This window comes from Dermacentor andersoni, chromosome 4 (genome assembly GCF_023375885.2).
Source record: "Dermacentor andersoni chromosome 4, qqDerAnde1_hic_scaffold, whole genome shotgun sequence".
NCBI classification, from domain to species: Eukaryota; Metazoa; Arthropoda; class Arachnida; order Ixodida; family Ixodidae; genus Dermacentor; species Dermacentor andersoni.
The window spans coordinates 9,891,183-9,908,880 of record NC_092817.1 but is presented as its reverse complement, the minus strand read 5'-3'; the positions used below and the strand labels follow the sequence as shown (position 1 = coordinate 9,908,880).

At 46.8% G+C, this 17,698-nt stretch overlaps 1 protein-coding gene across 2 annotated transcripts in view; it reads right to left on the bottom strand.

Moving 5' to 3' along the window:
• nwk (FCH and double SH3 domains nervous wreck) overlaps window positions 1-17,698 on the bottom strand; it is a 231,754-nt gene that overhangs the window by 167,916 nt on the left and 46,140 nt on the right. For both annotated transcript variants that reach the window (XM_050182545.2, XM_055073377.2), the window contains exons 4-5: window positions 7,602-7,687; window positions 3,383-3,527 (exon numbers count right to left, since the gene is read on the bottom strand). In XM_050182545.2, the coding sequence (XP_050038502.1) occupies window positions 3,383-3,527; window positions 7,602-7,687 (231 nt within the window). The remainder of the gene's footprint in view (window positions 1-3,382; window positions 3,528-7,601; window positions 7,688-17,698) is intronic.

Sequence of the window (17,698 nt, the reverse complement as noted above, 5' to 3'; positions counted from 1 at the left end):
TACGGTTGTGGAGTACAATAGTGACGCTGAGTTAATGTACCTCGCTAGCACATGTAAATTATCATGCGGGCGATAAGGCTGTCATGCACTCATGTACAGTGTTTTTGGTGCCGTATCTTTCTGTTCTTCTGCTAACGTTGCTGTATATATATATATATATATATATATATATATATATATATATATATATATATATATATATATATATATATATATATATATATATATATATATATATACAAACGTTTTCTTATAAAAATAGCCGTGAGTAAGCGCATGTTTCATGTGTTTGTCCTCGTTGTCCCCGTCTTTTTGAGCGCTGCAAGAACCGAAAGACGACCACAAGAGTCGCTTCATCAGCGCTCTTTCGTCAAAGTAGTTTGCCTTTTATTAAAAAAAAAAACGCTCTGACGCAGACGCTGGGAAACTGTCTGTCTCGGTTCACTTGCTAGTTCAAAATTTGATTGCTGCGCAGCGCGTACTACAAAACCATAAATGATGGCGCGTCAGCACAACACCTTATGCTGGCACGTATACTTGCATACTGAAGACACTTTCAGTACACTTGTCTCACCGAATTTCACGCGGCGAATACGTTTGCTGAGGCCACACGTACTACAGAGCCATGCTCATCATACTCCGCAGAGTACATATGCACGAGGCACACCAGAGCTTACACACTTCCTCGTGTTTCTTTGTTTCGCTAACAAAATCGCGCAAATGCTTAATGCTGATATGACAGTCATGTAAGCACGTAGTGAAACAAATAATGGTGTTGTCCGAGCTCCACACTACAGAATTATGCATCGCTCTCGTGTCTCTTATCCCGTGGCCGACTTCTTAGCACGTCGAAAAAAAAAATCATAGGAAAGTCATAGCGGCGTGGGGTAGAAAGGGGAATGTGGCATCAACGCGCCTTCCAGACAACGTGCCAACGAATACAGGCAGCTCATGTATATTCCACGCCGGTAGCTGCGCGCCGGTGGGTACAATCTTTGGTTTCCATACGCGCACGAGGTCCATGTGAGAGCTTATTACGTACACGAAGAGTGCTCATAGAAAAGGATCTTTTCTCGCCTGCACCCCACGCAGGTTTTTTTTTCTTTTCTACGGAGGCGAGGAAATATGCCTGGCATCAGCGCCAAAGCAATGGAAATAGCTCCTACTATCTCATAAAGGCTGCGTGAAGAAACACAAGGTCATAATAGAGATATAGCTTTCATTTGTGCTACACACCCTGTTTCCCCTTCCTTTAAATGAGGATACCTGAACCGTGGCCGTACGCGTCGACGGAACAGAAAGCCACGAAAGCGTAATTTCACTACAGGTCTTGGCGACCGTGTGTAGACTCGGTGCGAACCTTTTAAAGTGCGCGAAACCGCGCTCTCTCCATGACCTCTCTCTCTTTTAATCCTTGTACCCTTTCCTCCAGCGGAGGGTAGCAAACAGGACGCGCATCCGATTAACCTGCCTGCCTATCCCCTCGCTTATATTTCTCTCCCTCTGTCTTTCTCTTTCTATTCCCCAACGATTCCAAATTAAAACAACGTTGATAAATCACGGGAAATTTAATGTACCTAACGTGCATTAGCTTTCCCTGTTTACTTTATTGAAGTCACTTTCACAAGAATTAGGACGCTGCTAATAAGTCATTGCTACACAATATTTGTAATGTATTTAGGCAATGAAAGACGCACTTAAAGGCCGTGTGGTTGCAGCTAAGCCTAGAACCAAACCCGCGCTTTATAATTGGCGGTGGAACATATCTTTTAGAAGGCAGAATGACACGCCCCATTTTTGCTGAATTCATCAGCAGTATACCAATGAAAAGTTATCGTAGCTTACCATGGTTATCGTAGTTACTTATCGTAGTTATCGCAGTTATCGTAGCTTACCATGTAGCCATGCACATGGCTACACACATATTGAATTAGTCGGTTGAAATAGTATAACAAAACAGAAAACCGCTGAGATAGACCCACAAAGGCTTTCCAACATCTCAGTTAGCCCTTTCTCTCGCTTTTCTGTCCGCTATTATTTGTTAAAAAAGCCAGCACACTTGTTGGGACGAGAGTAGAAGCAAGCAAGCGGCTTCCTCTTCGAAAACGGGAGTCGAATTTTGTGGCCCTTGTAGTTTCCGGAGTAAGCTTCATGATATATTAAGCTTGAAACACTTTGAAGTTCGCGCTGCCAAAAGATAAAATGTACTCTATGTATCGGACATTTCCACGTATGCTTTTATTTATTGTTCCCTGATAGTTAACATTGTTTTCGTATTTAGATTTTTTGTTGAAAGTGGTTCGACACGAGTGACACAACGCGAGTGACATACTTAAGGTGTCACGAGTAATCCTCTTTGCTTTTGAACATTTGAGTCTTTCGTAGGCTTTCGCCCCTCGATCTCTACCGTTGTGCCACTCTCTCCTGGGTGTCGTCGGCTGAAAAATCAGTAAGCTGGCGCCCCCTTTGCGCGGGACCGTAAAGCTTATTCGAAAACGTACCGATTAAATAAGCACATGAACAGAAGACGCCTATAGTTATGCAGGAGCGACCTCGAATCGCTGCCACTGTTAGTGGAGCAAAGGGCCCGCTGTTTACAACGCAGCGCGCTTGCAGCGAATGGAGGAGATGCGCTGCAGTTGATGCAGACAGACTGCAGATGCACTGAAAGCTGTTTTAAGGCTCCTTCAAGACAAGACCACCTTGAGAACGCAGTCTATGCAATGAGCGTTGTTCTTTTGAGAACACCGGTAATTCGACGGCCCACCTCACGGGCCGCCTACCAATGCGAACTGAACGCAGGAAACGCCCTTGTTTTTAGACCTAATGCACGGGGTCGTCCTCTTTCAGGGGAGACCAGTGGCGTAGCTAGGTCGTCTGGCACCCGGGGGCCCATAGGTCTTCTGTCACCTCCACCCCCCTCCCCCCCTGGGTGTAGCCGGCGGAAAGAGGGGTGCATGTCTTCAGACGTATATGACAGCACCTCCCCCCCCCCCCCCCCGTTGCTACGCCACTGGGGGAGACACCTTCTGACATTGGAGCCAGTATAACTTGAGCATTTCTTCCACTTCATGTATATTCATGTCTTCAATTTATATGTATATTAAAGAATGATAGCTGGATTTCATTCATAGTTTAAGTTGTTTTGAGTGCTTGAATTGTTTATGAGATGTTTCCCCTGAAAGTGGACGACCGTGTGCATTGCAGAACGGCACGTCATCATAGATATAGGGCACCTCCCTGTTACATCGTCTATAGTAGCAGAGTGTATAGCTCTGCAAACACCATCGATTATGTGTACAAACGTCCTTCCTGATGACATAATGTAAGACAATGCGTAGTAATAGTTTTCTCAGCTAAACATAAATGAGTACCGTCGTACCTTCTTGGCCACGTGTAGTTTGTTGGCTCGCACGTTCTTAGCATTTTCCGATATCTGCTGCGAGAAGACCTCAGCAGCGGCCAGCCGCGCCTTGGCGATCTTCTCCGTCTCGTCCAGGAGCATCCGCCACACGCCAAACACGGTCCTGGAGCACGAGAAGCAGACGGTGGGCAAAAACCCAAACTTTTAATTCTTTTTCGTTTGTCCTGTATGCTTTTGTGATTTACGCCAAGACGACATAAATGCAAGTGTCGGTAAGTTTGGCTCAACCTTAATATCGACGGTCTCTACGCTGAACGGTTCAATGTCCAGACTCGTGCACTGGCAGTAACAACTTATGAGTTCGTAATTACCCGCCGCGGTATCCCAGTGGCTATCAATTGAATTGGATTCGGGGGTTGTATACGTGCCACGATCTGATTACGAGGCACGCCGTAATGGGAGGGGGGCTTCGTAAGACAATGGGATCTTTAACGCACCGCCAATGCACGGGACCAACGGCGTTTTTGCGTTTCGCCCCCATCGAAATGCGGCCGCCGTAGCCGGCATCTGATCCCGCGACCTCGTGCTTAGCGGCGCAACACCATAGCAGCTAAGCCACCGTGGCGGGTCCCAGTGGCTACGGCGTTGTGCTGCTGAGATCGAGGTCGCGGGTTCAATGCCGGCAGCCGCGACCACATTTCGATGGGGGCGAAATGCAAGAAACACTCGTATGTGTACCGTGCATTGGCTGCACATTAAACGCCCCTAAGTGGTAAAAGTTTTTACGGAGTTCCCTAGTAGAGCGTGCCACGTAATCAAATCGCGGTTCTGGCACGTAAAACCTCGGAGTTCCATTTATTTTAATTTAAATTCGTAATTTGCAAAGAATGCATTCTTGAAGCGTCTTAAAACAGTAAAGTTGTTATGAAGCTGCTTATGGTAGAGAATACAGTATATAGTGACCAAAAATGGGATATTGTGGTTTTCCGTGAAATATTCATTACCTACGTTTCTAAGCTATTTGTTGAGTGTGCCTTTTTCTTTTTTTTGATAATGTAGAAGAAGTGTGTACTGCTGCAGTGAAAGGGTCAAATATGGATAACTTTTTGCTTATTTATGGTGCCGTAAAGCTCCAGTTACCACTTTGTTGCTTTCATTGTGCTCGCTGTTGCGTAGATTTCCTAGTATACATGTGAGCGGATGCGCGCGCCTTTTATTTTCTCTCTTTTCACTCATTTGATCTCCTGTGCTTTATTAAACCTGCAGTAGCAATCCAAGCCTTCCACTTGCTAAATCCTCCAGTTATTGTTAAAATTTATCTCACCAACGCGCACGTATTTCCACGTGATGGTTGATGTAAATATATACAGATTAGTTGTGATACATCCGCGTAATACGCAAGTTGTGTGCACAATGGGTGGGCTATGTGGTGCGAATAACATAACATGACAGTGAGCGTTCAAGAGGTTATTGCCTTAGGCTAGTGGTCAGGGATTATACGTAGTGCTAACTTTCTGAGCGTTTTAACTCGGAGGACCCAAAATGCATGATAGCATGTCATTGTGTTGGTTACTATATATTCCCATACCCTATGCATGCTACCAGTGTCAGTCGGTCGACCTCTCCGTCAGTAAATCTGTAACACGTGATGAACTACGTGATATCGTTCCCCATTCACTATCGTGGCCACGATATGTTAAAAATGAAGATGCTTTCAGTCTCTTAGACCCTTACATTTTGTGAAAATATTAACCATCAGATTCTATGCACTTTCGCATTCTGGTAAACCGTTTTCAAAAGCACTTTTTCTATTAATTTTATGCGGCTGCTGCAACCACCCTCTCGTAGGCGAGGGTGTCTTCGGTGTTTGAAAACGTTGTAACACGCACGCAGCGTTGCATCGCAGGGAAGAGGAACAAATTCACAGGGTCTCCTATGTTATCCCTAAGACAACTTGAAGGCGAAAGCCCAAGTGCCGATGCATTAAGGACGGACAGATGCCGTACAGATTCCCCTTAATTCACTTAGTCTACTTCACTTAGTCATTCCTTTTATTCGCTTACTCATCCTTTTAATTCGTTTAGTCATCCCCCTTAATTCACTTAGTCATCCTCTTACATCGCTTAGTCACCAATCTTATTTGTGTTGCCTTTAACTCGCCTGAGTCATCCACTTAATTCGCTTAGTCATCCATCCTAATTAGCTTTATCATCCATCTTAATTCGCTTTATTATCCCTTTTAATTCGTTTTATCTACCAGTTTAATTCGCTTTACCACCCATCTTTGTCATTCATTTTGCTTGCTTACGGGTTATCAGTGCTTACGGGGTATGAGCCATTGATGATGACAGTTTTTGTACCTTTCGTGTCGTCGACGCGTTTTACGGGGGTATGAGCTACCGAGATCTGAACGATGAGACATACAAGGCTTTCGCCTTAATAAACGCATACGGTCATGTCAGGACTGCTAGGGGAGGCAGTCACGGGTCTAACCTCTATGGCCTCGAGGAACCTAAGCATGACATTGCGTGTGTGTGCGCAATGACAACGTCATGGTGCAACAAGATCCCCTTCTGTCCCGGAGTCTTAGTGCCGTGCCTGCTGGAAACCTTGACGACGCGCGCTGTTGTGTTACACCAGTTAGCGGTTTCCGTCTTTTTTCTTTGCTTCCGCAAGAGAAACACTCGCGGCAGAGACACTTTTTCGTCGCCGCTATTCTTTTGCCGACACTTCGTGGACGCTTCACATTTGTAGATGGATCTTCATTGTGAAAAATCCAAGCTGTTGACTTGCACTTAATCTGAAGATTACACCCATATATCCGGGTCTTGTCACCTGTAACGATGTCATAAGCCAGTCTAGAGCTGCCGCCATTGAAAGAGACCAGCACTTCCTCACAGACGGACAACGCAGATGCTATTTTGCTCATCTTTCAAAGCGTGACACACGCGCTGGGATGAAACTTTCCTGGCTCACAGATAATGGCGCAAGAACTTTGAAACTGCCATCGATGCAGTCTTTGAGGACACTTCAATGTCCTTACAATTATTAATGTCACTCGAGTGTCCTAGCAGCCAATTTTTTCCAGAGCGGAAATCTTTTCGTCACCAACTGCGAAACCTGGCGCCCTGATCTTATTTTTCAATGAAGTTCTGCCCCTTCTAAATTCCTAAAACCGGAGGAAAGCTCGGGCGCGAGAATGCACAACTGGGTCTCCAGAAGCCCGCTGCAAGCATTAAATGCAGACGACTTTGTTTAATCCACTTTTAAAATCATAAAATGTCATGGCGCGAAAGTGTTCTCTTTTCAGTGGAAATGGCGAATGAGTGCCAAGCAGACAATAACAAGTGTGACCCAGCAAAAATTAGCAAGGTGAACAAGTTTGGAGTTGTCCGTGTCAACCAAAAATGGGCCGTCTTTCTTAGATGCACATCAGTAGATCGCCGCATAACCTGTCTCAATACTTTCTTAGTAACGCTTGGCACAATTTATATTGCACATGTTGCTTCATTTATTCCACTTGAGCCAGATAGCATTACCGTACGACCGCCTAAAGGCACTCTACCAGAAAGAGCGTAGTTCACCGCACCATACTTGATTTATCTGGTTTTCAGGAGCTTCCGTAAGAGGAATATTGACCAAGAAGTCTGGTTGGCTACCCTACGCTGGGGGAACGGAATAGGGGAATGAAAAAATAAATGAACGTAATTACCTTGGCATGAACTCCTCATGAGGTAGACCCAAATATTACATAAATGGAACGCAGCAGCGCTTTAGACAACGAACGCTGCGTGATTAGGCAAGTGTACTCTTTCTCGTTTCTCGCTTCTCGAGCGGCGAAGGGCGAACTGATCCGGCTCACGGTGTCATCAGAACTAAAGGGAGAGCTAAAGGATTTCACAGGTAATAAAAATGAGTTGGTCAGGAACAGCGTTGTACAAGATGACAGATAACAAATTGGGCAAGGAGTGGCTGGTATCCGGAGAGAATGTACGAGGAATTCTCACTCACTCACTCACTCACTCACTCACTCACTCACTCACTCACTCACTCACTCACTCACTCACTCACTCACTCACTCACTCACTCACTCACTCACTCACTCACTCAATCAATCAATCAATCAATCAATCAATCAATCAATCAATCAATCAATCAATCGTGAACCAATCCAATCTCTCAGAAGCTCCCTCGCCCCGCTCGACCACTCATTTGAGAAGATGGATTGTCCACTGACTTTTTCTCTTGGCTGTCTTCACTCTTGACCTCGATACCTGGAGGAGGCTTCTTCTGCAGGTACGTCGTCGCCAATTTGAGCAGAGCCTGCGTCACAGATAAATAATTGCATTCGTGCGAGTACATACATCTGTTACCAAATCTCTCTCATTCGTTGACTAGCATTTCAAAGCAGTGCTCCGACAGAAACGGGCAAAATACGCTAAAGAAGCTCAGAGTCGAGATTACCTAGTACCGAGAACGGGAACGCTACCTATCGTAAATCATGAGATGCATGCAACGAGGCTAGTTAAACGTTACAATTGGACGATCGGAACTAATGTAAGTGAAGCGATGCCATGGAGGCCTTTTGTGTATCGCACAATGTCTGGGTTCTCTTGACTGCATGACTTACGTAAGGAGAGTGCAAGAATTAATGAGTATTTATATTTGCTTCTGATGTTACTATGCACCCAAGAAATTTCAATGCGGAAGGAAAAGCACTGGTCAATTGAATGTGGTTTCCGGGAATGCACACGTGAACTAGTATTCGTGAAAGGGAAGATTGTTATTCACGCAAAACGAAGAGAGAGAGAGAGAGAGAGAGAGAGGATATTCACTTAAAAGCGGCCCTGAACCACTTTTTTAGCGGTGTGGAGAAATGCGTTTTAACTGAAAATAGGCTATTTCAAAAATACTTTGCCGCACAAAGTATTCCACTGCGTTCAGCAGAAGCGTAGTTATTGGCAATCAAACACGGCATCTGCTGACCTCCCGTTCCTTCTTCAATGCCTTGCACTGCGAAAGCTACGGCGCAGTGGAGCGTGCCCACAACGCTCCGTCTTCTATATGCTACCGTGGCGCGCAGTTCAAATTTAATTTTAACGTATACGCCACGACACACGCGCCTGCGCACGAACGCCACGCGATCCCTCAGATGAACGCCTCAGCGAGCCGCAGTGCGCTTAGCCAGTGGACTCGTGGCGGCACCCCGCGGCGGCCGCGGTATCTACGCCATGTAGCCAACCTCAGCTATCGGAGAAAGCAACCGGATGAGGGAATGAGGAAATAAAGCGTTCAGGAAGGAGCCAGGACTGGGCCTCCTGTTGAAAAGAAAGCGTTTGAGAGAAGGGTGTCTTCGCAATCCGTTTGCTAGCTCCACGCGCCGCGTACGACAGCAAAACTTGCCTGCGATGTTCACAGCAGTGTATGCTACCAGCCGGCTATGTTATTTTACCACGCCAGAGGGGTAGTTCAGGGCTCCCTTAAAAATGACAGAGAGGTCGGCTTGAGGCTAACTTCTTTCCCTTACCTTTCTGCGCCGGCGTTAGGGGAAGGGAAGAGAAAAAATATTATAACGGCTGACGATGGGCGCAGAGGGCTTGAATAAATAGTCTCTCATATGGACCTTTTCCAGTCTCGAGTTAAGCCCCGTGATGCACCATCTCATTTCCAGCCTGGATTTGGAGTCGGGCCAACGTTTCAGTAGGCCGTCGCCAGTAAGTGGTCGATTGGCGATCCTAGACACAGAATGAACCATCGCCAGCCATTCCAGACATATATCGATAAAGAGCCCCATGAGGGTTTCCCCTAAGGAGAGCTTTTCGGTCGTAAGTAAATTTGCCTCAATCAACCTGGCACCTAGTGTATTTCCGCCGCAGTCCACCTATCATTTCAGTTAATCAGGAGCCTAACACATATTATAGGGCTAGGGCGAAGCTTTTAAACAATAGAAGCGGGGGAGCACTTATCTACCAAATTATTCGCGATGTGCGCATTCAGTAGTATTCGGTTGGCAAATTAATGTCTGGCATTTGGACGCGTAAATATTGATGCACCACGGTAAAAACAAGATAATGTTGCCTTGGACAAAAAGGGAACGGACCCAGGTTTATCTTCAAACACTTTTTCAGCAAAAAACAAACAGGGACGATTGAGAAGTATGAACGGACTGCGCTGGCTTCTCCCGTAAATGAAGTCTTACAGGGTCTGTTCTGAAAGTAATAGGACTGGTTTTTTCCTGGGCGAACGGACGGACGAGAGGCGGTCTGCGCGAGCAGGATCGGTGAAGGGGGATATTGGGAACGCTGGGAAAAAGTGGCAGTCGGCTCTCGGCCGTTGAAGAGAGCAGGTCGCTTGTACCGTGAACCCCTGTCGAAACGCCTCGTCATGGAGCGCTTACTGGATCAGCGATACGCGATCAAACTTTGTGTAAGGCTGGATAAAATGGGCAAAGAGACTCACGACATGATTAAGGAGGCCTACGGTGATGCTGCCATTGGCAGATCAGGTGTTTTTGAGTGGCACAAGCTGTTCCGACAAGGCAGGGAAAGAGTGACGACTAGGAAGACCAACAAAAATGTGTAGCGAGCGAAATATTTACTTAACAGTGGCCATAGGATGAGTATCGAATGATTTCTGATGACTTGAGCATTCCTCAAACCCAAGTACTTGAGATCGTGACAGGAAACTTCGTCATGAGGAAAGCGTGCGCGAAGTGCGTGCCACGAGTGGTTGTCAGAGGAGCAAAAGGCCAACCGGAAAGCGATCTGCCAGGATTTTCTTCATCATGTGAACGAGCAGCCCGACTCTTTGGACAACGTAGTGACCGGTGACGAGACGTGGGTGTTTGATTACGACCCGGAGAGCAAGCGGCAGAGCTCAGAATGGCCCACCCCTTCTTCCCCAAACCCCAAGAAAGCACGAATGAGCAAATGCAAGCAAACGTTCATGCTCATTTGCTTTTTTGATCGACATGAAGTCATCCACAAAGAGTTGGTACCACCCTGACAAACAGTTAATGCAGTTTGTTACGTGGAAGTCCTCAAAAGACTGCGAAAACGCACTGTTCGTGTCCGCCCAGCCATTGCCAACAATTGGCGGCTGCACCATGACAATGCGCCGAGCCACACAGCGTTCCGCGTTGTGGAGTATCTTGCCCAGCACAAGGTGGCAACGCTGCCTCAGCCCCGCTACAGCCCCGACTTGGCCCCACCAGACTTGTTTCTATTCCCGGGAATAAAATCGACGTTCAAGGGAAAGCATCACGGATCGGTAGAGGTGGTTCAACAGGCCATGACGAGGGAGCGAAACAGCATTCAGCTCCAGGTGTTCCTGGAAGCGTACGAAAACTGGAAAACTCGTTGGCAGCAGTGTGTAGATGCGGAAGGGTGCTACTTTGAAAAATTCTAATCGTTTGTACTATTATCATGAATGAAATATAAAAAAAAGTTAGTTCTACTAATTTCAGAACAGACCCTGTATTCAACAAAAAGCGAACAACAAAGGAAGGAGCGCATGTGGAACAGGAAGCTCAAAACATGACAGGCAGGTAAGGACTCTGAAAGCGACAAGGTTCTCACACAGTAACACAAGGTGACAGAAAAAAAATACGCGGCTTTAGTACGCAGGTAAATGACCCTTCCATATGCACTAGCTGTGGCACCCAGGTGTACCGAACTGGCCCATTGAGTGAGACGCAAAGTGGACACGTTGACTTGTAACGCTGTGAAAAACGGGATTTCCTTTGGCATTAAGAAGAATTTCTATGTATCAACAGCTCTGCCTGCATATCAGGGTGCTCTTAGTAATTCTTTCACAGAATACTGCAGGCTTATAGGCTCAATCAGGAGGGGCACTTCAACAAGGATGAAAATAGACATCTAAGTTATGAACATATATGCAACGTGGATACGCGTAAAGAAATAAGTGGTTTAATAGTAAACACATTAAGCAGTAAGTAAGCATAGATATACAATAAGCATAACCAATGGTCAATAAAAACAGTATTCACACCATTAGCACGCGCAACAATCGTAACTATATAGGCAACAAGAAATGGCACAGATGTATTTTAACTGAACAACTTCAATGGCTTTAATGATGTTTGTTAAGGCTGGTGGTACTTTCTTCCAGTAACTTATAGTTCGACGAAGAAACAAGTATTTAAATATGTTAGTTCTGAGGTTGCGTTCTGAGTTCTGAGGTTAAAGGGCTCAGGTGGGCTTCGGTGTTAAGGGAAAGCTCGTTGTGTTTAAGTAGAAAGAGAAACTCTAACGAGTAATTATATTTGCCTGGTTTGATTTTTTTTACAGGGTGCGCGAGTGATCATGGTGCACTAAGAACACGCAGACTTTTTTTTCTTGCCTTTCGCCTTATTTCCAGTTTCTTCGGAGCAGATATCTGGGCGAGTTGGCACATATACATGATGGAAAAAAGCAGCGCAAATTTTACGCAGACTGTCTATGGCACAAAGGACACACACAAGCGCTTGTGTCTGCCTTCTTTGCCTACAGTTTGCGTAAAGCCTGCGCTGTTTATGTCCATCGTGTATGTTTCGAGTTTCCGCGTCGTTGCTCCTAAATCATTGCAGCCAAGCCAGCTATTGCGTCATAACAACCCATACTTGCTACTTATAATTTCTCACATTGTCACTTATAATGTAATATATGTCATTGAAAGGGAGACAGAATAACTTTCTGACTAATTCACATCTAATAAATTTGTTCTTATATTTAATAACCCCCGCCCCCCTCTCTAAATTCAGCAATCGCCACTTTAGGGGCTGCTGGAAACGAGCTCTTGCTCCATTTTAAAATGTGCCTCAGATCATTTTAAAAGACTCTCATAGGAACTCAGACACACCCCTCTCCTTCGAAAGTACTCAGCGTGCCGTGTGTGTCACACGCAACCACTCAGAATCGCCAGCACGCCCCACTGTGGAGCCACTCACGAGGAGGCGGGAGCCCGTTTGTCCACCCGAGGTTCGCGATGAGCGTCGTGTCCGAGCGTGGGTCGCACGGTGGTGGCCGTAACAGCTTCTCTGCGACGCAAAACGCTGGACGCCGGGACAATCTCTGCCCCATCTAATTCAGCCGGTCAACCACGGCGACCAAAAAGCCCTTACATTAACGCACACGAGCTTCGCACGTCTACCAGGTGCGGCTCGGCTTCTGGACAATACTGCGGAACCTGACACTTGAAACTTGGGAGGTTCCATTACATTTATCTAAGAGCGATTTCTATTAAATCTCAGCAGTCTTTACTAACAGAATTCATGGAAATGTTTGACATATTCAGAGTTGCAGCAGTCCGTGTATTCTACGATGCATACTGTCGAGGATAGTGCATGACTGTGCATGTGCACAAACACTAAACGAAAGGGTGAATCAGTACATCTGTTTATTGACAAAGCAAGATTTGGATCACTGAGATCACGGTTGGCAATCTTCGAAGCGAATCACACGGACCGAATACCGGCGCTAAAGTTGTACGCGTATCTGTCTTGGTGCATTTTAAAACAGTCGGCTGCACTCGCATTTGTTTGCTAACGCGCTACAGAGAGAGAGAGAGAGAGAGAGAGAGAGAGAGAGAGAGGAAAGGCAGGGAGGTTAACCAGGATTCCGGCCTGTTGGCTGCCCTACACGTGGGGAAAGGGGGACAAAAGGAGAAAGAAGAGTCATTGTGCGCGCACTGGTAGATGAATGTTCACTCCCGAGCACTCGCCTGGTCCGGCTGTCTTCAAAATGCCGCATGAGTGCTTTGACGGCCTTGTCCATACGAGCGTTCTGCGGCCAGGGTTCCAGGATCTTAGCTACAACTCTCGCGATGTGCGTACAATTTGATTTGGATGAGCTCATTTAGAGTGACGAAAGCTGGCGCATTATTGCGCACAGTAAACTTCTGTGTTTTCTCAGCATCAGTTTTATAAAATACTGGTACCGGCCCGTTGGAAGTCGGGCTTCTTCTGATTATTTGTTTCACGAATAATGCCAATGACGTACTGCTAACTGAGAGCGATTCACCATGGAGCTGGTGGATCTGTTACACCAGGAGAAGTTAGGCTGACGTGGTTGGCCGGCAATTCTTTCGCCTGAATATCCCTTAAACCACTAGCACAGCTGTTTCACCAAACGTTTATCGTTTATCGCCCCTGTGTCTCTAAGAAAGGCGACCAGCACATCTAGAACTATACCTCTTATTCCTCCGGGCGCGTCCGGGAACACTACGTCTCGAAAGCCCGTGTCTGGAAGATTCTTCGTCTGTAGACCCCACTTTGCTCTTAGAACGGCGGGCACACCCAGACGAAGTACTCCACATCGCCAATCTCACGCACCACATGAGGCACAAAGTGGAGTGTATATCGTCCAGTCCTAAATAACCGCGTCTGTTTGTAGGTGTAGCCAGTTCTAACTCGATACCAGCAGGGTACCCTTTGGCAAGTAAGTTCTCTGAACACACAGGGTTGCTCTGGAACACACAGGGTTGCTATGGAAACGATCGCGGTTTGCGTCCTTTGAGTGCTGCAAATGCTTAGGGGCCCTCAGCTCTGAAGTATATGACAGCCCTTCGCACGCCAGGGCGTCGGCTATATGTGATTCCCTCCAATTCCAACGTGATATGAAACACACCGGAGCTGCATGCTCAAACTGCTGCTCCTGAGGTCGTCAATCAGTGCCAGATATTTTTTCGTAAGTGTCAGAAAAGACAATTGTGCAGATAATACGTAATATGGCCATCTATAATAATGTGAAACGTAGTTTAACACAGTGTACGTGACGCTTATATTTTTACGATACTATCAACAGATACTCAACAGACGAGCCGCCGTGAAAAGGACGATGAGGTGTCTAGGCTCTTGGTGCGAGCGCGTGTCTGCCTGGTGGTATGGCTCCAGTGTAAATATAGAGTAAATAATCTCATTTGTCGGTGTCTTTCCACACGTAACATTTTGGTGGAGGTTTGCGATCCCCGTCCTCGCCATGGAGCTCCGCAGCGGCCGCCACATCAAGCTTGTCACCACGGCTCCCGCTGAAGGGATCGCATCAGCAATGGCTGCGGCTCGCCAGACTGCTCCAATCGTCATGGTTGCCCACCACTGCGACTCCGGTGTGTCTGCTGTCCTGGAGGGACACGATATTGACGAATGGATCAAGCTCTATGAACGCGTCTGTGCTGATAACAGGTGCGACTCAACGGTTATGCTCGCCAGTGTCGTCTTTTATCTCAGCGGCACCCCATGTGTGTGGCTCGAAAGGCATGAAGACGAGATGACCAGCTGGGACATTTTCAAATAAACGCTACGCGTACTGTTCGGCGACCTCTTTGGGCGCAAGGTTGCCACGACAAAAGCTCTTGCGACTCGTATTCAGTCATCTACAGAGCCGTACATTTCATACATCCAAGATGTGTTATCTCTTTGCTGCAAATCTGACGACACGATGTCTGAAGCCGATAAAGTGGCTAATATGCTAAAGGGAATCGCGGACGGCGCTTCCAGTTTCCTTGTTTACGGCAACGTCTCGACTATCGACGTCATCATAGAAGAATGCCGTCGTCTTGAACAAAGAGCCGCCGTATCACACAGCACATCACACGGCTACGCAATATTGCTGCTACATTGACATGTGAGGATCGACCGTGTCAGCCCACCACCTATGATGATGTAACTCGCATTGTTCGCCGCGAGTTCGAGGCCGCCTGTTCGCCACCTTTTCCGCGACGCCTCCCGATCCTCCAGAAACCATGATTACGATGATTCAGACCGTTGTCGGACAGGAATTCGAGAACATGGGTCTCAACTTCGTGTCTTCGTCAACTCGACCCAGCGTTCCCCAGTTCTCTAGCGGCCCTCCTCGTCTCCGGCAGTTCTTTCCAGCCACATACCGCAACCCGTATGCATGGAGTACCCCGGATGACAAGCCTATCTGCTTCCATTGCTGTCGCATCGGCCACGTGGCTCATGACTGCCGCAACCGATGGCCACCACTAAGTCGGACATACGCTGGCACTTACTACCGCACCTTTGGACCTACTGCTCCCTATGCCACCCGACAAGGACCCACTGCCACTGATGCCCCTGCTCCGAACCTTCGCTACAGCCGCTCACCTTCACCTCGACGCCGTCAGTCTCGTTCACCCCGACCCCGTCGCTTCTCTTGCCGCCTATCGCCGGCAGCACTCGGCCGGAAAACTAGGCACTGCCACTTCTGGAGGTGAAGCTGCGTTGTCGACCTTGCCCTCAAGTCCTCTGCTCACGTTACCTTCGAACCGAAACCTTCCTGAAGTTGACGTTTATGACTATCCTGTCACTGCACTGATCGCTACAGGCACCCATCTTTGTAGTATGAGTGCTGTCTTCCGACGACCCCTCAGAAAGCTCCTTACCCCAACGTCGGCACGTCGGCACGGGTGGCGGTACTGTCCCTATCGTCGGCATGTGCACGACATGTGTCAGCATAGCCGGCCGCCACACCGTGATTCCTCATCATTCAATTCGACCGCAAGGTAGAATTTGCTGCCAATTTAAGTGCCTTGCCAACGTTGATTCTTTCCGCAACCATCAAGGGGTGGATTTATCAACAGATGCTTCTTCCGGGCTTAGCAAGCCCCTCGCGCCAGCCTCGGGCGTCGATCTCAACGCAAAGAAAATAGTTGCGGCGGACCTGTTCTTTGCACAGGCTGACGACCTTTGCGAAGTTTTATCATTCTACCGAGACATTTTCAACTTAAACGATCGCTCTTTAGACCAGGCGCTCGCAGTCAAGCATCCCATTAATACTGGTGATGCTACGCCGATTCAACGACGACCATGTCGAGTTTCTGCATCGGAACGACGAGTAATTCTAAGTGAAGTGAACAAAATGCTTGATAAAAGCTTCATTGAGCCCCCTTCGAGTTTCTGAACGTCACCTGTCGTATTGGTTAAAAAGAAGGACGGCATGTCGTGCTTCTGTGTAGACTACCGTGATATGAAACAAATTACTAAGAAAGACAAGTCTACCCGCTCCACGTATGGACGACGCCATAGTCTGTCTCCACGTTTCCAGCTATTTATCTTCTATTGATCTTCGTTCTGGATACTGGCAGATTGCTGTTGACAATGTGGACAGAGAAAAGACCGCGTTCATAACGCCCGATGGCCTATACCCATTTAAAGTGTTGCCCTTTGGATTATGCAACGCTACGACCACCTTTGAGCGTATGCTGGACTCCTTACTCCAAGGTTTTAAATGGTCCACATGTCTCTGCTATCTCGATGACGTCATCGTCTTCTCGCCAACATTCGACACACACCTTAAGCGTCTAGCAACTATACTTGATGTTCTTCGGAAAACGAAGCTGCAACTGAGCTCGTCAAAATGTTGTTTTGGCTGCCGCCAAATTACTGTCCTGGGCCATCTCGTCGACAGGGACCTTGCTTTACCTTACATTACCATTGCTTACAACTCTTCCCTTCTCGACATTGTTGGTGATTGCCAATTCTACCTTTTGTATGGGTGAGAACCGACGTTACCGATGTAGCTCTCGGCGATGCTTATTATTACTGATTGCTGGTCTGTGATGCTCCTTGCGCTACGCGGTGACATAAACACTAACCCCGGTTCTGATCAGGATGTGTTGAACACTATCCCCTCCGAACTTAAGGATATAAAAGCGTCAGCAAAAAAAAAAAAAAAAACATACGGGATGACATGCTTTCTAGAATGAACGCTAAGCTTTCGAAACTCGACGAAGTACTAAGATTATCGAAAGCGAACGAAAAAAAGATAAAAGCTCTTGAAGAATCCGTACTGCATCTGGACAAGACCGTAACATTACAGGAAAGTAAGCTTAGTGATTACGAAGACAGAGCGCGCAGAAATAATTTAGTAATCTTTGGTATTCCTGAAGCTCCCAATGAAACTAGAGAAATGTTGGAAGAAATCGTGGTAAGCAAAGTCTTCAAGGATAGGCTCGGCTTAAACATTAATTCCGATGACCGCATTCACAGAATTGGCAGAAGCCGTAGTAAAGGCTCAGGCCGTATATTATCAAGCTCTACAACTACAATGAAAAGATTTCCATTTTAAGAACTGCTTCAAGTTGAAAAATACTGGCGTATGTGTATAGCATGACTTTCCACAGGGAACGTTGTGCATTAGACACAAGCTATGGCAAGCCATAAATTCCGATCGACGTCCCGGCAAAAAACTAAAACTTGTGCATGATAAACTTCTCATAAATAATACAATCCACACCTGGGATGAGGCGACGGACAGCACAATCCCTTTACAAAGGACATATGGCGCTAAAAAAAAAAAAAACACTTGCGAGATTAATAAATAAATCTGGCACATC